At 38.4% G+C, this 21,104-nt stretch overlaps 1 protein-coding gene across 5 annotated transcripts in view; it reads right to left on the bottom strand.

The window, feature by feature from the left end:
* grik4 (glutamate receptor, ionotropic, kainate 4) overlaps nucleotides 1–21,104 on the bottom strand; it is a 439,025-nt gene that overhangs the window by 231,783 nt on the left and 186,138 nt on the right. For all 5 annotated transcript variants that reach the window (XM_046863059.1, XM_046863058.1, XM_046863061.1 and 2 more), the window contains one exon: nucleotides 2,221–2,355. In XM_046863059.1, coding sequence (XP_046719015.1) covers nucleotides 2,221–2,302 — 82 coding nt within the window. In that variant the 5' untranslated portion in view covers nucleotides 2,303–2,355. The remainder of the gene's footprint in view (nucleotides 1–2,220; nucleotides 2,356–21,104) is intronic.

The raw sequence follows: 21,104 nt of genomic DNA, 5'->3' as shown, positions 1-21,104 counted from the left end.
TAGACAAACATTGATCCTGAACTTCTACAGATGATGTAGGTCTCACAGTTGCAGTTGTAGTGTAGAGGTTTGAAGTTGTCTTAACTGCCATCTAAATGCCTCTATCTCTGTAATGCCATGCGTTGTTATATTGCGTTTTTGTATAGTATTGATGGTTTCTGTAAATGCGACGTGATAGTGGTGGTATTAAGAGGTGGATTAAGTCACGTAAGTTCCCACTGAAGGCCCAGGTACCAAATGCACGGCCCGCCACTGATTATATATGTATTTATATATAATTTATTAGAGTTAAGTAATCAAAGAGTAAATGCAGGAAAGGCATATATTTCTGCTGAATGCCTGAATGTTCTCAGAATATTTCAACTCTTACACTGTCAAATTTTCAATTAACATTTGTAAAATTATAAGAGTGCAACAGTTATACCTAGTTTGGAGCATTTTAAAGTTTTATAGCCAGATAAATTCTGTGAAAGCACATTGTTTGAATAAAATAAAAATAAAAAAACTAAATAAAATATAGGACTTTGCACTCAGTAAAATACATCAAGAAGTTGGCAAAATAAATGTAGGCATTTGTGAAAACAAATATGTATATATTGTATATTTACAATTACAATTGTATGACAATTGTCTATTTATTCTGATTTATTACCTATGCCTAGTTCCATTATTCTATCAAGGTAAAATTGGTGGAGTAAAGGAAGGAGGGTTTTTCAAACCATCTGACTCTGCCTGGCAGGTGATTTTTGGCCTGCCCAAATGCAGTTTAAAATTGTCGCATACTGATGACGGAAGCTGTGTGGTGCCATTAAATACCAACTCTATCTAAGATCTGTGTCTGCAGACTTTAATCTGTCCCCTTGACACCTTGAAGCTTGGTAATGGCAATCATTATGACTCTACATCTAAGCTTAAACAAAAGTCTGCAAAAACTCTTAATACTGTAGTTAAGATTTCTTTGCCTCATCAGACAATGAGAAAATAGACCCGCCAGATTAATGCAGTGGCACTTTCTCTCCGCGTGGAGACTTTGTCCTGACGTTGTGAGCTTTATTCACATCCAACCTGAAATTAGTTCCAGCCTAATTAATCATTGCACAAAGATGACAGCCTTAAACATTAAAAGGTCATTTGTCTAGGTGCCTTTAAAGACATACAAGATAAAGAGGAGGTCTTGTCTAATTGCACTGGTTGGAACCGTTTTCATAGAGCCCAGGCACCAAAAAGACATGGCTTCCTAATCACTGATCTGAAAATGCTAGAGCTTGTTTGATGCAAATGACAATGTGGCCTTGTGTTCCCTGAGCAGAGATTGCTTTGGTAATGTGCCACCATATAAAGAGATCAAAATGCTTGCTGCTGTTCCGAGCACAATCATTTCAAAACCCAGTATGCAAGAATTTATCAGACATGATTTTAACACACACACACACACACACACACACACACACACACACACACACACACACACACATATACGCTCAATATGCCCCCTACTGTTAAATTGTCGATAAGTTTTCACTGCTCATTGCAATGACAGTAGCATAAAAATGAAACTTTCTGTTTAGCCAACAGTTGGTCTGTCTGTCTCTCTATCTCTCTTTGTCTGTCTTTCTCTCTCGTTCTTTCTCAGAATAATGAAGTTCATTGATTTCCGAACCGATTATAAAACCGGTTTAGTTTAATTTTGCATGGAGATGGACATTCAAGATTCGAGACATGCAAAAGTCTTTCTGTACCGAGTGGGCCAGAGTAGAAGCAGACTAATATGGAGCTAAATTTCAGCTATACTTGTGCTTGTCCTACCAGGGCCCACGGTAGGAATGTAATGGAGCAAATGAAAACATTATTCCATTTGTATGTGTTCAGAAAGAACAATAAAAACATTTAAAAAACAACATTTAAAACAGGGTAGTAGTACACATTATTATAGTCCATAAATATAAAGAAACCTTTCCTTTTAACAATGCGTTATCACTAACACGCATTCCAAACCCCATTATCCAAGTCTATTTCATTGGGCCTAATTAAATGCACTCATTTCATTTGTTCTTAGTTACTGATAATACAATCTAACCTTACTCTTGACAAAGTACTGAGAGGTAGCAAAGCTGGTGCTGAGCTTTGTGAATTCCATTAACGGTAATTACATGATTATATAGCAACATTTCACAGCCTTAAATCGTTTGAACCTTTTAGTTAGGTTGAACCTGAACTTACCTATTCTGAAGGAGAGTGGCCCACTGGTGGCACTTCTCACCCACATTGCTAAGAAGAGCAAAGGCGCCCAGGGTGCGAGCATCTTCTATGCCTCCTCATGGGTCCTGGCCCGGGGATGCCCCTTCTCACAGCCACCTAGCAAAGCAAAACCAACAAAAAATCCCATTGAATGAGTATAGCAGGAAGGAAGCAAAATCAAATTTCCAGACATACTAGCCACCAAAAACTACAGTGCATCATGAAACTATTCACAGCTCTTCACTTTTTCCAGATTTTGTTATGTTACATCTTTATTCCAAAATGGATTAAATGTATTATTTTCCTCGAAATTCTACAAGCGATAAACCATAATGACAACATGAAAGGTGTGTTTGAAATCTTTGCAAATTTCTTCAAAATATAAAATAAATCACATGTATATCACATAAGTATTCCCAGCCTTTGGTCAATACTTTGTTGAAGGACCTTTGGCACCAATTACAGTCTTAAGTCTTCTTTTTCTCAAGCTCCATCAGGTTGGATGTGAAGCATCGGTGCACTGTGATTTTCAGATCTCTCCAGAGATGTTTATTCAAGTTCAAGTCTGGGCTCTGGTTGGGCCACTCAAGGACATTCACAGAGTCGTCCCATATCCAATACTTTGTTATCTTGGCTGTCTGCTTAGGGTTGTTATACTTTTGAATAAATTGCTGCCCCAGTCTGAGGTCCAGAGTACTCTGAAGCCGGTTTTCTTCAAGGATGTCTCTGTACTTGGCTGCATTCATCTTTCCCTCGATCCTGACTTGTCTTCCAGGTCCTGCCGCTGAAAACATCCCCACAGCATGATGCTGCAACCACCATGCTTCACTGTAGGGATGGTATTGGCCAGGTAATAAGCGGTGCCTGGTTTTCTTCAGACATGACATTTGCCATATAGATCAAAGATTTCAATCTTCATTTCTTATAGTCTGAGAGTCCTACAGGTGCCTTTTGGCAAACTCCAGGTGGGCTGTCATGTGCCTTTTACTGAGTAGTGGCCACTTTACCATACAAGCATGATTTGTTTAGTGCTACAGAGATGGTTGTTCTTCTGGAAGGTTCTTCTCTCGCCACAGAGAAACGCTGGAGCACTTTTAGAGTGACTTTTTGGTCACCTCCCTGCCTAAGGCCCTTCTCCCCTGATCACTCAGTTTGGCCTGGTGGCCCGCTAGGAAGAGTCCTGGTAGTTTTAAACTTCTTCCATGTACAATGTACTCATTGGGACCTTCAACGCTGCAGGAAATGTTTCTGTACCCTTCCCCAGATCTGTGGTTTAATATAATCTTGTCTCAGAGGTCTACAGACAATTCATTTGACTTCATGGCTTGATTTGTGGTCTGACATGCACTGTTTACTGTGGGACCTCATAGAGACAGGTGTGTGCCTTTTCAAATGATGTCCAATCCACTGAATTTTCCACATGTGGACTACAATTAAGTTATAGAAACATCTCAAGGATGATCAATGGAAACAGATGCACCTGTGCTCAATTTTGAGTGTCATGGTAAAAGCTGTTAATACTTATGTACATGTGATTTTCTGCATTTTCTTTTAAATGTGCAAAGATTTAAAACCAATGTCTTAAAGTTTGTCATTATGGGGTATTTGTAGAAAATAATGAATTTATTCCATTTTGGAATAAGGCTGTAACACAACAAAATGTGGAAAAAGTGAAGCGCTGTGAATACTTTTTGGATGCACTGTACTGTATTTTATACATTACTACTGTATCTGGTTTAAACTTATTAAATTACCGTGTTTAACCTTAAAGAATAACCTTTTCCTGGCAAAAACAATATCCAATGAGGAATGAAGTTGTTTTATTTAATTAAAATGAAATAAACTTACTACTGAGGTAATTTATTTTATTTACAGTTTGCACTGCTCATCACTTCGGGGCCTATTGCACACTGAACCATTGTTATCATTGTTATGCTTATGTAGAGTTGGGAAAAAACAAAAAAAAAACAATAAATAGCAAGTGTCAAGTTGATAGATGGATATACCACATGTTCAATACAGTAAGTGCTTCCTGAGACATGTCACTACATTATCACAGCAGGAAAATGACGGATAGAAAACATAGAGAGCCTAAAATCAATCCTCTCCAACATAATTGTGCCAAATAACTACGTGCCTTTTGTACAGTGGGCTTGCACCGTGGAATACTAAATCAATCGAGTTGGCCATGACAGGACCTGTAAAGTGTCCAATATTCATCTGTGTCAAAAGAATAAAGGATAAAGCATAAAGCAAAGTCTTGATTACTCATTAGATCATGTCAAAGTCTAATTTTATTGGTCACACACAGTAACATAAAATAGAATTTACATTGGAGTTGATTTCTATATAGTAGAAAATATAAGGAATATAAAGGGATGCAAAAGTTTCCAAAAAAACCCAAAAAACAATAAGACTGCATTTTGAATAAAGTGCAGATAGGTGCAGTTGTTTGTTCAATATACTCAGAAAAATCATACAAAAAATCAGGCTGAGATGGTGGGTGTTCTGCAAACAATTCCAAGGTCTAGTTCTGTGAGTTCTCTCAGATAGCCTGTGGGAAAAACCTCCTCATCGTTCACTCTGTGTTGGCCTTTAGAGAGAGGAAGAGCCCATTGTTCAAATGGCTGAGGTCCCGCACTATCTTCCTGGCTTTGGTCCAGCACCGATTATTGTAGCTAGACTGTAGGCCAGGGAGATCAGTGTGGATGGCACGCTCAGTTGATCACACCTCCCTCTGGAAAGCCTCCGTATTCTTCCTGGTGTTTTTCCTATATTCATATATACATTCATATATAAAAGGCATTTGGCAGATGCCCTTCTCCAAGGCAACTTACAATTATCTTATTCAAACAACCTTGCTCAAAGGCAAGCTTGATAGTGCTGCAATTTTTACTCACGCCCTTATGATCATAAGTCCATCGTCCAAGTGCAGAATCACTTATGCGTCTACGGTGGTAAAAATGGTTATGGCCTTTTCCACCAGGGTTTTAATATGACATGATCATGACAAGTCCTGCATAATGTGAACACGAAGGTAATGCAAATGGTTCACTCTCTCCACTCACTGTTGAATTAATCTCCTCCAGGTTAGCCACCTTCTTGTTATCAAAGATCATCCCCACCACAACAGTCATCAACTAATTTGACAATGGAGGTCGAGTTGAAAATGTCCATAAGGTCATAAGTGTACAGTGAGTACAAGATGGGACACAAGACCTGAGGGCTCCAATACTGATACAGTGGATTTAAAAAGTGTACACACTTATGAAATTGTAGGTTTTTAAAATATAAAGACAGAAATAAAAACAAATCATAATAATAAAAAAATCTTTAATGCAATATTCCAACAAACAGAAATCCAAAGGAAAAAAATATATATATACTTAATTATCAAGAAAATATAATAAAATAATAATTGAAAAAATATATTACAGTTGATTGCAAGTCTGAACACCCCTACCAACTAGTATCTGTGAAAGCACCCTTTGCCTTTATAATGGCATCAAACCTTTATGAATAAGTCTCTATCAACTTTACACACCTAGACTTTTACTCTTCTTTGCAAAAAAAAACGTAAGTTTTCTCTCCTATCCATCTTGACAAGTGCCCCTGGTGCACCCGAAGAGAAGCAGCCCCAAAACATAATGCTTCCCCCACCATGCTTTACTGTTGGTATGGTGTTCTTTAGATGATGCTTTGTATTGACTTTACACCAAACATTCCTTTTAGAATTATGGGCAAAAATTTCATTCTTTCTCTTGTCGGACTACAACACATTTTCCACCATTAGTTGGGGTGTCAATAAATCTATTGGCATAATTCGGAAGGTTTGCATATTTTTTTTTGTACATTTTTTTTTTTGGTGAATAAATACAGGAGATGGTACTGTAGTCACATGGAAGGAGTGTAATTCTTCCAGTGATGTAAAAAGTTTTCTTCTTGTCCTATAACAGTTGACATATGTTGGTTTTAATCAGAATCACTTTTATGGTTGGCAGGTGGATGCTATTTAACTATGGAGCTAATTTTTAATGTTTTTCGTTAAATGTGAGTGGACAGCCCCCATATGTATGTGTAAGTATGTGCAAACTTATGCAATCAGGTGGTTGTAGGGTTTTCTATTTAAAATATTCTAATTGTTAAAATGTTTGTCTGTTGAAAGATCACATTAAAGATATTACAAGTCTGACCTCTATGTCTTTAGAATTAAAAAATCTGCAATTTCATAAGGGTGTGTAGACTTTTTATATGCACTGTGCTAAGGGAGGGTGAGATACAAGCCCCCCATCCCTCAAAGTCCCAGGATGTTCAACTGAGTCTTGACTAATTCCTTCTTCTGATGTGCAGATGGTTCTGGGTTGTGTAGGAGGTATACAATGGTGTTCTTGTTAAAATTATAGAAACGGTATATTAACCTGGTCAGTACTATTACTAATTACTAATTGTAACATTTGTTATTTGATTGCTTCCAAAAATGGAAAATAATGTTTTGGAAAATAGGTACTTTTCATTAGATATTTAATTTAGATTAAATAATAAATCTCCACATAACATACTTCTGCCTTTCTTGTGTGTTACTTTTCATAAAAAACATCCAACAAATGAGCAAAATTTAAATCATGTTTGCTTGAGTTTCCTTGAATTCAAACTGGCATCCTGAAAACCGACACAGCCACTGTAATATGTAAAGGAGTAGATAAAATGTTAAAATAATCTTTCTCCTAAGCTTAAGCTTGATACTGTAGGTTTGCAATTGGAGTTAAGGCACAGTTCTCCAGTTACATGTTGACAGACAAATACAAATATGACTGTGAGCTTGCAGATATACCTCATGTAGTCTCTAAATAGAGGGCTGCCCAAATGTTTGGTCATTTAATTTTTTTATTTTTTATGAGAATGCTCTCTGTGGAAATCTGTGCAGTATTTCACGCTTTGCCGTCAGCTTCTGTCAAATACACCTCGTAGTCTTTAAATTTGTATGAATTGTCAGGCACAGGAGAAACATTTGACTGGCTGATACTTTTGTGAAATTTGCTGAAAACTGTCAGGACTACAGTTTGTTGGCACAGTTTGATCAAAAACCATTGCACCACATATTGGTTTTAATCTTGTAACATTGTATTGCACCTGCTTCAGCTTTGAGTTTGAGGACTATTGGGACACACACAGGTGTACACACACACACACACACACACACACACACACACACACACACACACACACACACACACACACACACACACACACACACACACACACACACAGTTACATTCTTAAAGGTGTATTAGGCAAGGTCTCTAATAGTTACTTAAGTAGATTCAACTGTGCAATTATATATTTATTAATTTTTTTCTTATAGAGCTCATCTCATCTATATAAACAAAGCAATGACCGGCATTAGTATTAGCATGACATTACTTTCAGTCATTGCTTCTACAGCCCTAACATCTTAAAACCATTTACAATGGTCCACTGCTTTGACTTACAGTTAACACTATTGTCAGGGCTGTGACTTCTGACAATCAACTCCCTCTGACTAATCTGATTCGAAATCGACAGCCCTGTGGTATTAAGAACTCACTGAGGAGTTTAAAAGACACAGCAGATTGTAGATTCTACACTTTTTCTTTTTCAGTCAGAACAATTGTCATCTTGTTAAAAAATAAATAAAAATAAAACATTGTTGCCATCTCCATGGCATGCCACCAGATCCACTGAATAAGAAAAAAACTAATATATTTCAGAACAAATGTGACAAACATAGACAAGGCCTAAAAATCACCCACTGTTTTAATTATATCAAGTGAATGGGGGCTGCCAAGCTAACAATAATGATGATATTTATCTTTTCAAAGCAGAAACTGGCAGAAACTCAACTATTTAGTCAGTCTATTTGTTAATTGTCTTTGTGTATTATGCGCTACAGTGAGAGCAGAAAGAAAGAGCAGCAATATGCTTGACCTATAGGGATGCTAGTGTGTGATGTTTTCTTTTACAAGTTTAAAAATAGAACATGGGTTAGAAACTCAATGCACAAGTTTAATGGTAATCAAAATGAAAAGAAGCCTCCAAAATAGAACTGAATTATACTGACAATAGTGAATTAAGAGCTAACACACAACAAAACACACAACAAAGCACAATTTCAGTTAATCTAACAGCATAATAGTGAATATTAAAATATATTCATACTAAATATATTCAAACTAAAAGTACACCTCTCTTAAAACTGCATGCATAAATAATAAAACTTGCAGTGACCTGATTGTATCTACCATTTGACAATTTATATACAGCAGTGATTATCTGATGAATTACTAGTTGTGCATTTCACACAAAGGCCTTCAGTGTTGTCCTATCTGAATCAGTCCACCTCTTAATAACATCACATAGAAACCATCAGTTTTATACAGAGTATAACAAAGTGTTGCCTCAAAGACAGGTATCTCATGATGTGAGAATGAATGCCATTACTAAAGAAAGAAACCCAATGGACACAATTCAACAATTCTCCTTTAACTACAGCCACAGCTGCACCAGCTACACATCATCAATAGCAGAAGGATCAATATTAAACTGACCCTGGATTTTCCGTGTATTTTTTTTGCATCTTTGTTAATTTCATGTTGTGGTTTTCATTTTGGAAATTCTACAGGAGTCTTTTTGAAGTCTGTCTTTTAAATGTCCTTGTCAGTGTATCTGCGACCAAATCAATTTCTTCTCCTCTGTCTGACGTTGTTGAAAGCAAAACAGTTATTAAATCCTCACTAAAATATTTGAGTTTGTGCAGTTTGCAGCAGACGTGGTTTGAGAGCTGACTCTTAAATGTTTTACAAAATTGTATTTGATAAAATATTAATCAAATGAATGCAATACACATTTTACTATATTGATTAAATTAATTAAATTGCCACAAATTCAATTGATTAAATAACATTTGAATAAATAGTCTAAATAAATTAAAATTAAATATAGTTTATATTTGTTAGACCCTGTTTGTTTGTGTGTGTGTGTGTGTGTGTGTGTGTGTGTTTTACATGTAATATGTAATTTACTAAAGATATATAAATTACAGTATATTCTACTTAACTGTTCTTATTTCAGCATACTTTAACAAATGTCTTCATTCTTCATTCCTTCATTCCTTCCATCTATTACTCCCTCGATATGTGGAATTGTCAGGATTTTCTCCTTTTAACAGAATTTCTTAAATCTGTACATAAGACGCTAGTGAATTTAGCCGCTAGCCACTTCCTGGTTAGCAGGTGAGCCTAGCACTATGGATTTTTTAGTGTTTTTACGCATGCACAAAACAAATCTTATTTCCGCTACGGAGTGAGTAGCCACAGTGACACTGCGCTAACTCTAGTTTATTTTTGCATTGTTGTGCGTTTTCAAAATTCGAAATAATGAAAAATGCGCTTAAAGTGTTAGGCAGAGACTAAACAAACTTGCGGTCTGCCACTTTATGCGTTTGGGAAGGAACTCAGATTTTAACTGTATTCTGTGCACAAAAACATTTTTTTCTGCTGAACAAACATGAAAAACATCTACTGACCCTTTTCAAAAGCAGCCGGTGGCAGGAGGATAGAATCTTTCTACATTAAAGTGAAACTGCTATACTGCTTTGGGGAAAAATGTCATGCTTTTCAGAGGCAGCAAATTAGTGGTCCCTAAATCACCTCACCTCTTATCACATGAAATGTCACAATGATTAACTGCATGCTGAAATTGTGAAAAAGGTATACAGAAAAAAGGTGGGAAAAGCGAAACTAGCACTAAAGAAATACATTTGAATGAAAACAGCTATTTTTAATTTATTGCTGACTATTTAGAGGCTTTTCTAAAGATAAAGCAGCAGAAATTTGAATTAAGGTGTGGGAAAAAATGAATGCAGACTCTTCAGAAAGAGGCTTTAGAGAGCTTTTGAGATTACTATTAAAGATGATGGATTGAAAGGGAAATGTTTTTTTGCTGAGACAAAATGAAGCATCCTGGCAGTAGTGGAGTTTCTAAAGCCAAAGGTCTTTTCAGAGGATCTCTAGAAAAGCATAGTGAAGTGGGATATGATTGATTATGTTACATGTTACAAATACTTTTGTTTTTTTTAGCTAGTTCGGTAATTTAGTGTTAAATAATTGCATGATGTGGTTAATATTTCTCATCTTTATCAATACATTTAAATGTTTGAGAAATAGCAAAAACCTGCTATTTTTCTTCTAAAAAAATGGATGTGCTTACAATGTGCTGGCATTATGATTACCATACAAGATGCAAGATAAGCATGGAAAGCAATTATTTCAGGTTTCTTTCTCCCTTTTTTCCCTGATTTTCTATCCTGTTAATTTGGTCACGGCTGACTCTCTCCCAACAGGCACTCCTCCCCTCTCACATGACACTCCTCTCTAAGCATGTGAAGCTATGCATTTTTATTACATGCACTTATTAAAGTGCTGAGATTGATAGGGGAAAGAGAGAATCTCTCTCTTGGGCTCTTGGTCATGAATGGCTGTGGTATCATCAAGATTCCAACTCGATATTTTCTAGATGATAGGGTGGACATTTTAGGAGTCAAAGAACAAAGAAAGTGATTTTTTTTTTTTTTAATCATTTTTAATCATTTTTAACACAATGATTAAAGTTCACAGCTATTCTTTATTCCGGATTGGAATATCTCCCATGTTAACAGCAACAAGAAGTCTCTTCCAGCCCCCACAGAGTACTTTTAGCATCCTATTATCTGACCTGAACTTGCTATTAAGCACCAAGAATAGATGCATGCATACTAATGGCACCAGGCAGTCTTGAAATAGCTAAATGGTGTAAGACTCAGATGAAGTAGGGACATAGCAGGGTTATATAAAGGCTACAGAGTCAAACATAGAGCATTATTATACACCATTTCCCAACATCATTATATTTGATAAATCAGCATTTCGGCAGCAAAATATTCCGAATGTTCTCCCAAAATCCAACTTACCCAAATGTTATGTTAAACTATTCCGTTCCGATTCCCAGGGGCAAAAATGTACATGGGGAGAATTTGCATGCAATTTTTCAGCACTACATGAACAAAGGTTTCCAAATAACAACAATGATGAAACCCTAAGTGGCTATTCATACATTGCTTTAATGAACACCTAGCTAAATTCTGAGCTAATCAGGGAATTAACATGGAATGCTTTTCCAGTTCAGAACTAGGACTACACCAGTTCATAATCAGAATTTTACACTAGGTTTGATCCCCAAAAGAAAACTGTTGAATTCTGCAATAAAGCTAATAATCAACAGCAATATTAACATGATGAACAAAAAGAGACATAATAGCATAGTATCTCAAGTTGTCTAATATACTCCCATAATAAAATAATATGTTGGTCACATTAGAATATGAAAATCATTTGGAAAGCCTTTCCCTATAGGAGTAGACCAAAAGCTATAGAAGGCTGTACATTTTTATACAGAAAAATATGCTATTTATTTGTTGAATCATTTGAAAACCCTTAATGTGTAAATATTGAAGAAAAAAAAAACCCTGATATTCACATTTTCTTAAGCTAATCATGTAATTCCATTTCCACTGACTGTGATATAATGGTCAGCTTTTATCTGTAAGATGAAATGTGGCCATTATTTTAGATTTATGACTGTATGGACAGTTGTGACTAAAACCTTTGCTGATTTAAACACTGATCTTGGATTTCCCAAATCAAGCAACGACTCATCTGAGAAAAAAAGGAAATCTCAGCCGTGACGAAAAGATTCACTGAATCAAGGAGCTGAAACCAAACTGAATAAACACCATTCACATGTGTCATGTGAACATATGTATACCAAGGTCTATGAAAGTCTATGTAAGGATTTTGGTTATAGGTCTCAGTGGGCATTATTTATATATTGGTTTATATGTTTCTTTTTTTCAATTTGAAACTGAGAAGGCCATGAGCTAAAAGGAATCACTTATAAATTAAGCCATGATTAAAGATACTAATTCATTCACCATTTGACTTAACAAGTTGAAATAATATGAAAAGGTGCATGCCAGTTAGAAAGGTGAGTGAAGGAGCTTAAAGGATACAATACAATACAATACATTACAAAAACAAATGATAGTATGTAAGAGTACAATTATAGTATATTGTATAGTGTGTATATATATATATATATATATATATATATATATATATATATATATATATATATATATATATATATATATATATATATATTTTTTTTTTTTTTTTTTAAGGAAATGTTACTTTGTGGTTTGACAAAAGGTTTACATGTTGGATTCCTGTAAATGTTTCCTGTAAATATTTCTTAATTTAGTCATTCAGTAAGGATTTCAGTGATTTCAGAACCTGAACCAGGAACAAAAATTCTAGAACATACCCTAAATTGGAAGACATCATGCATAGACATTTAAGCACTCATTTACCCATAAGATAAATGAAACATAGCCAGGCAACGTCTCTGTATGTAACCCTCATTCCCCGAGAGAACGAGACGCTGCGTCGGAACGCGGCTGCGTTGTCCATGCTCTGAATAATGTGTGTAATCAGTCAAAATTAGAGGCAGGCTATTATGACCAGGAAGTATAAAATATAGAGTGCAGCCAGCGCTTTGTTCTGTAACAGAGAAGGAATCGCTGAAGGGACACCGGGGTCTCGTTCCCTCAGGGGACTAGGGTTACATACGTAACCCAGAGACGTTGCCTGGCTATGTTTAATGTATCTTATGGGTAAATGAGTGCTTAAATGTCTATGTACAATGTCTTTTAATTTAGGGACGTTCCCTCTCAGGAACTCGAGCTGTGTCGGAACGCTTTGGGAACAAGACTCCAGTCCCTGACTAGTGTGAAAGAGCACAGCTAGGTTGAATGACAGAGGTGCCAGGAGTGGCACAAAGGTCAAGGTTGTAAAACCTGACAAAGATGAGCGGGATGGACCAGCCCGCAGCGTGCAGAGGTCTTAGAGGGACACTACAGAGGACATTAGAGGCTGCCACACTCAGGGTCGAATGCGCTCTGACCCTGAATGGAGCGGGAGACCAGAGGACCTGTAGGAGGACGCAATAGCATGAATAATCCATCTGCTGAGGGTCAGCTTATGAGCAGGAAGACCTCTCCTCGGAGGGCCGAAGCAGATGAACAATTGGGGCCACAAATGGGGGCCACATAGAGGACCTGTAGATCACCTACTCTCCTCAGAAAGCAGATAGCCAGCAAGAATGCAGTCTAAATAGACAAGTGCCTCCATGAAATCTCGGCCTCTGGGTGCCGCTGAGAAAACGCGTCAGGAGCGGGTCTCTGCCCAGTGAATGCCCTGACACTGCTGCATAATACGCGTAAAGGACACGTAGAGTTTAATGGTGGATGGAGCCAACCCTTTTGCTATCTGTTCATGCAGGAACTCCAGCACTAAACCAAACAAGCAGTGGACTGGGTCAAATCAGTGCTGAGCGCACCACACAGTGAACAGATGCCATTTCGTGGCATACGACCTCCTTAGAGGGAGCTCTGGATTGGAGAATGGTCTCTTTCTACAGAAGTCATGGTGGGGGTGCGTTCAGTCCCAGCGGGGCCGGAGAATATAAGGAGAACCATATGGGGCAGGGTGGCATCTCTAGAGATGTAAACAGGTCCAAACCTCTCCCAGACCTGCTCCAGCACAGGCACCCGGGCACCCGGGTCTGTACCCCTGTCTTGACAGGGTGTCCACTTCTTCGTTCAACCAGCCTGGGATGTAAGCTGCTTTCAGTGAGGCTTCCACTGGGCCAACAGGAGGATCTAGTGTGTCAGCCAGTATAGGGGACACAAGCGCAGACCCCCCTGGTGGTTAATATACAGGACCACCAAGGTGTTGTCCGAGCAGATCAACACACGATGGCCTCCGAAATCTGGAAGGAAAGCCTCAGAGACAGAATTATAAGCCAGCATCTCTAGGCAATTGATGTCCCATAGTAGATGGGGACTCTCCCATAGATCTTGCATGGAGCGGCCACTCATGACTGCTTCCCACCCCGTGCGGGACGCATCTGTCTTTAGCACTATGTGACGACTGGGGACTCCCAGCACAGGGCCCTGAAATAGGAAATAGGACCTGCCTGAGGGTCAGCATTTTGAACTGAAGCCTCATCAGAGAGCGGATCAGCTGACGTCGATTTTGGATTGGACGCAACCCACCGTCCTTTTTGGAAATTTTGAAGTACCAGATGTAGAACCCAGACTCTCTGTCTGACGGAGCGACCACCCTGATGCCCTCCTTCCTTAGGAGAGTGTCTGCCTCTCATTCCATGTCCAGAGCCTGCTTGCTTCCCACCAGAGTGGGACAGAGCCAGTTAAACCAGGGTGGACGAGACCCGAACTGAATCGTATAGCCTAGCTCTTCAGTGCGCAGGACCAATTAAAACATGTCTGGCAGAACTATCCAGGCTGCTAAGTGCTCTCTTAAGGGTATCAGTCTCACAAGACTCCAGTGCCCTGACCCAGCTCTATTGATGAGAACTCCTGGTCCGCAACAACACCTGGCAAAAACCACGGAGGCAGCTCGCTGTACCTGGCCATGCCCTAAAACACATTTGTGGCAGGTTTAACAGGCAAGGTCCCTAAGGGGACCGGAGAGAAACAGGCACAAAGGAAGGTGGTGCTACGCGCCCTCCAGTCATTCCCCAGCGGGTCCAGTCAGGACCTCTTGGTCGAAGCACTCCTATTGAACATGATGTTCCTGAGATCTGGTCATAGACCGACCAATGGCCTTAGCGGTTTCTTTTGTGGCACATAGGTCCGTCGTACGGCAGAGCTCTTGGATCCGGCCGCCCATGATTTCTCCCACATCCAGCTGGGATGCCTGTAACAACGCAATCATGTGCAGACATCCAGCGGCCTGACCTGCTGAAGCGTAAGCCCTCCACACCAGCGCTAATGTAGTACGCAGAGGCTTGGTGGGTAGTGTCGGGGTCTTAAGGGAGGATGCTGCACCTGGGAAGAGAAAGCCTGCTAGCGTCCCAACCCATGGCATGAATCCATAGCCATGATCCCTAAGCCCTATGATGTTGGAGTCTTGGGGCTAAAGAATCTGGACAGGATCTGGACACCTTGTGTGCAGGTCAAAAAAGAATAGCAGACCCCGACGTGGAGGCTGTGATGCCAGGAGCAAAAAGCGCTTTCCGAGCTTACTGGACGGAGGGATTTAATGCTCATCAGCTTGCCAAACTATATATAGCTTCTCTAGGGCACTTGTCACAACCTCCAGGAGCTCCTCGCAAGGAACTACCACCCCTTCCTTGGAGGAAGAGAGACGGAGCTGCATGCTCGTGTGGCAGGAAAAAGATGCCTGCCTGATGCCTGCAAATGGGAGCTGTACCGAGCAGGTGAGGCGAGAGAAAGGGGCAAGCCCGTTTCCAAAACCTCTGCGAAGTATATTTGTGAACCGCAAGGAGTGGGAGCAGAGCAATCGCATAGACATGCGAGCACAAAGCACGCAGCGCATGCCGAATGCGTGCAGCATGCGCGTGCCCGCAGGCGGCTTCCTCGGGAACCGATCTAGTGTTCTCCGCTCCCAAGCAAACAACGCATGAGCTGTGCTTTTTGCACATTCAGAATGATTGCTTGATTTTTTGGACAATTACCACTTACCTAAAGGGGACAAACATACAGAGAACAAGCAGAAGACTTTACTGCATGTGCGGTTTATACTTCCTGGTTGTGACATCACCCCAATGTTGAGAGCCTGCCTCCAATTTTGACTGATTACACACATTATTTAGAGCATGGAAAACCAGCCGCATTCCCAAAGCAGATTGATGCAGCTCGAGTTCCTAAAAGGGAACCAAAGTATCATTTCCAGAGATTGCCGGATACGGGAGAACCTGAATTTGTGCCATCCAACAACTACAGTATCTCTCTCATTTGCCGTTGTGCTGCATCACCATAAGTGAGGACAAAAGAAAAGGAAGATTTATAAAATAGGTCTGGTCCCTTATGCCTACTTTACTCTTTTTAAGATATAAAAGGGAAATTGAACTTCTCTCACATAAGAAAAGATTTTCAGTGTTGTCCACCTGTTTATAAAGTCCCCATATATCACCTCTCCTACACTAAAAGGTCAATGCTTCTATTACAATGCTGTCAATTTGCTTGTGCATTTGCTAGCTCAGGTTCAGTCTGTGCTTGGAAATATGGCTGAAGGCCAAACAAGTCCTGAGATAACTTTTGAAATCCTTTTCAGATTTTTTTTTACTTTTAGTTCAGTTTCTTTACTGGTTTATAGAGTAGATATCTTACTTAGCATTTCAGGTTCTCTGGAGTGTGTTTTTTTAGAGGCCTGGATACAAATAAATTAGTTTATTGGCAAGAAATATTATCATAAATACTGTACATACAATATAAACTTGCATTCATATAACACATGTACATGTACTAACAGTGTAACACAAGGTGTTTTAAATATCCATATTTGTATTTGGAATTTTTAAATTTGTATTTAATATATGGATATTTGGATTTAAACCCAAGTGGGCAGGGCTAAGTCCCCCACCACAAAACATTTCCAGTCCACTATAAACACTTAGAAAAATCAAATCAAAATAAGAAATGCCATTTCTCTTAGTATGACTTAAATGCTGGCTCCAAATCCAGTGTCCTGCAAACTCTTCTGGCCAAAGATGACCCCTAAATATACTTAAATCTGTTTATATTTGGGGAAACCCCAGCATGGTTCTCATAAATTGCCTTTAAATTCCGAGTTAGTACACGAGTGAATGAGTGAGTAGGGCCAGCATATCATGCAGGACAGCTTGTGCACAGGCTCTCCATTACTTAAAAATTACCAGCACTTCTCACAGAGTGGCTATGACCAAAACCAGGCTTCAGTGAGAAACAAATGACAAATCAATAGCCATCTCCCCAAGGAGAGATACATGGCAGCAGCAAATCTTTCCCCTCTCCTTCTTACTCACCTGCAATTTGTTACATGACACAGCTTTGATTTTAAGCTAGAGTTTAAACCTAGAAGGTCCCTTATTTGCACAGCAGCTAATTTTAACCATATGTTTTACAGGGTTTTCCCAAAGTCCTACTGTATCCCAACACTAACTAAACACTGACCAAAATAAAAGCATTTTACTTGACTCCTGTGGTATTTTGAATAGATCCATACTTTCCAGATATTTTTTACTTTGCCCTAACTACAGTACATACATTTCATATTACAGTTTTTCTCAAATGCTAAAACACAAAAGCCAATCCTCTAAACCAAATGACCAGTTGTCTAAACACATTTACTAAATCTAGCCATCATTTTCCAATATCATAAACACATTTCACATGAAGACACAATTCACAAAACACAATCCTCCGTTCTCATAAATCTTAACACATTTTTCTTGGCTAAAACACAAGTTGCAAAAGAACTCTGCTCATATTCTCAAATAAAAGCTCATGTGATGCAAAATGCTTGCCACAGCAATATTTGAACACAATGAACACACCTGGCGTCATTCATTACACACAACGACTCAAAATTTAAGACACTTGTTGCTAATGCTGTGACCACATGTACAAAAGCAAGTTCAGAGTGCACAGTTTGCTGAAGATTCCAAACAAACACAATGGATGAAGGCAGAGTCAGGGAAAGAGGAATTCGATTCAGAGGAGGGAGAAGAGCTGGCCATGGAAGAAGAGGAGCAGGCCAACGAGGAAGAGGAGTTCAAATCAGTGGAGGAAGAGGAGCAGGCCAACGAGGAAGAGGAGTTCAAATCAGAGGAGGAAGAGGAGCAGGCCAACAAGGGAGAGGAGAAGGTCCAAGAGGGAAAGCAAGACAACCTCGCACCATCATTACGTACGAGATGCGAGCAACAGTCATTGACCATGTCATTGTCCATGGCATGACAATAGCTGAAGCAGGACTACGAGTCCGTCCAAACCTGAGTATGTTCACCGTGGCCACCATTATCAGGGCATTCAGACAACACAACAGGTATTGTACTCTATTGCTTTCTTTGTCACAATACAATTTTAAAAGCCTGTGAAAGTAGTCTACTGGTTCCAAATCAGTTGTTACTGTATTGTAAAACTGACAACACGTTTCTTTCTTTAGAGTTGAAAGAATGCCACATAGAGGTGGGAGGGTTGCCATATTTACAGTGGCACAAGAAACCCTCATTGTGGATATGGTTTGTGAGAACAACCTCATCAGACTCCGGGAGATCAAAAACAAAGTCATTGCCGATAATGTCAAAAATATAAATGTATAGCTAAAACAATTCTAGTAATATGTAATAAATTAATATGTAAATAGAGTTAAAGTCTGTTTAGGTACATATATGAACTGTCTTGCACCATTTGGTAGTGTAAAAAATGTAAGCACTAATTTTCAATGTTTTTACACCTCAGTGCTGTTGTACTTCGTAAATCTTTTTTTATATTATTAACGCTTTATGACGGCACTCACAGTTATGCTGGCTGTAATGCAAACAGCAGGTTTAATTGCAATGCATCTAATACATTATAATTTCCATAGTAACATCTTATTCAAAAAGGTTACGCTATGAGACATATTACAGTAAATGCATTATTTAATATGTTAAATTATTTAATAAAGATGTTTAGGTGATCAACAGTCAGCATTGTGATCAGAAAATTAAAGGTGTTTTTCTGTTTTATGAAAGAAAACAGCATTATAGGCGAGGTTACAGTTGATCTAAGTGAATATGAACTTTTTTGTGGGCAATCCACAACAATAAATGAAACTATATAAAGTTAAAATCATGAGTGCCAGTGGCTGACCAGTTGCTGACTAGAACATAAAATGGAGACAATTCACTTCTCTGTTATCTCTATTATCAAGCAACCGACCATTTTCCTAAAAATCACCACTTACATTGAAAAACTTGAGGACCAAGTACCTCATTCTCCAGCTAAAAGTGGATGCTGGTTGATTAAATTGCCCCACTACGAGCCTGTGTGTGTGTGTGTGTAATGAGAAAACCTGCCATATTTACTGTGAGTATAGTTTACAAGTAATTTTTTGTTCTATTATCTACATATTCTCATACAGATGGCATGCATACAATAAAACAGCATACACTGCTAAGAAGACTGAACAAATTCCATGTGACTATAAAACCGTTTGTACAGGATAACAGTCCCTATGCGGTAGATTCAATTCACAGTCCAATTCACAATTCATTTCATTACTGCAGTTAGTGATGGTTCGAGCTTGGACATGGCCAGAATGAGCAGAGTGTAGAAAGCAGTAGTTTGTTGAGTACCCATGTAGTTCCAGCATTTTCTGGCTTTCGCTCCCTCTCCTATAGCTTACGACTTAACAGACCACCAGCGTATGTGCCTAATGCTACAATTATGCACCATCTTTATTGGCTTCAAGGATTTATTTTTAGCTTGTTCTAAGCCAAATCCAGGAATGTAAAAGCAATGCATTTCCAGCACATTCCAGAGATGTACTCACTAATATCTGGTGGCAGATAGACACCATGCCCCTTGCATTTTGGGAGCTTTCACCCAAACACTATGCTTCAATTGACATGCATTTTATTTATTCACTTTTTTTTTTTTTTACATACAAATGTAATTTATGTGTTAAATAGGTATTTCTATATTTCTATATTTATCAAAGCAGATAAGCTATTAGCCAGGGAATGAGTGTTTAAATTTTAAATAAAAGTCTGTATAAATTTGTCTGTATGCCATGTTTTTTAAATTTGAACCTAATTTTGCTTTGCATAAAATCAGGATTGTGTGACACTTGTAATAAAAGTGAGAATTATCTGGTTTTGCAGTGTTAGTGTCAAGAAGGCAGTTTAGACTGTATATAAATGCAAAGAATTTAAAAGGACAGGCAATTTGGAACCCCTCATTGGAAACACAGGCACTAGTCAGGCAATCAACATGCAGTAATAAATAAGGCAAAACCAAAAATTATACTGACAAAAAACAAAACAAACAAAAAAAGAATAAAGATTGCAAAGGCTTGATGTGGTCAGTAGAGAAAAGCAAGTAAAAAACAAGTGAATGTTATTGTTATTCACTGTGATCAACAATTGGGCTTAATGTGAAGACTTGTGACTATACATTGATCAGGCATAATAATATGACATTATAACATTATGACCAGTGATTGAATAACACTGATTATCTTTTTCTTATGGTTAGTGGGTGGGATATATTAGACAGCAAGTTAAACATTTTTTTGTGTGAATTTAACAAGTGCCAAATTGTCAGAGCATGTCCAAAACTGCAGCTCTTGTGGGATGTTTCTGGTCTGCAGTGGTCAGTATTTATCAAATGTGTTCCAAGGAAGGAACAGCGGTGAACCGGCAACAGGGTCCACCAGACAGGTAGCTCAAACTGCTGAAGAAGTTACTACCAACACAATATTAGGAAGGTGGTCATAATGTTATGCCTGGTTGGGGTAAATACTGCATGGCGCTATATCATATAATGACATTTGGGGTCATTCAGAGAAGTCATGGTCTCATAGGGTCATAAAATGTGAAATCGAGAAAATGGGCATTGTGGATCAAGAAATCATATCAACAATATAGGCTTTATTATTATTACATCTACAGTATATACCAACATATAAAAATATTATTGATAATAATCAGCCAGTGTATTCATACTATGGACATCATTTTTAACCATAAATAATACACAGTATTCTTTCAATGTCCCTAGGTTTTGTTAAATAAAGAATGTAAAATGTATATTTTCCTCAGAGCAGGGGCTCAACATAAACAACATTAACACCATGCCGCATCAACTAAATATCCCAGTTTCAACTACAACAGGATAAAATTCCTACCTGCTGAGTGAAATTGGATTCAGGCTACAGGCTGTCAGA

This window comes from Silurus meridionalis, chromosome 12 (genome assembly GCF_014805685.1).
Source record: "Silurus meridionalis isolate SWU-2019-XX chromosome 12, ASM1480568v1, whole genome shotgun sequence".
In the NCBI taxonomy this organism is placed as follows: domain Eukaryota; kingdom Metazoa; phylum Chordata; class Actinopteri; order Siluriformes; family Siluridae; genus Silurus; species Silurus meridionalis.
The sequence above is the reverse complement of the archived record's forward strand: the minus strand, read 5'-3'. Positions and strand labels throughout refer to the sequence as shown.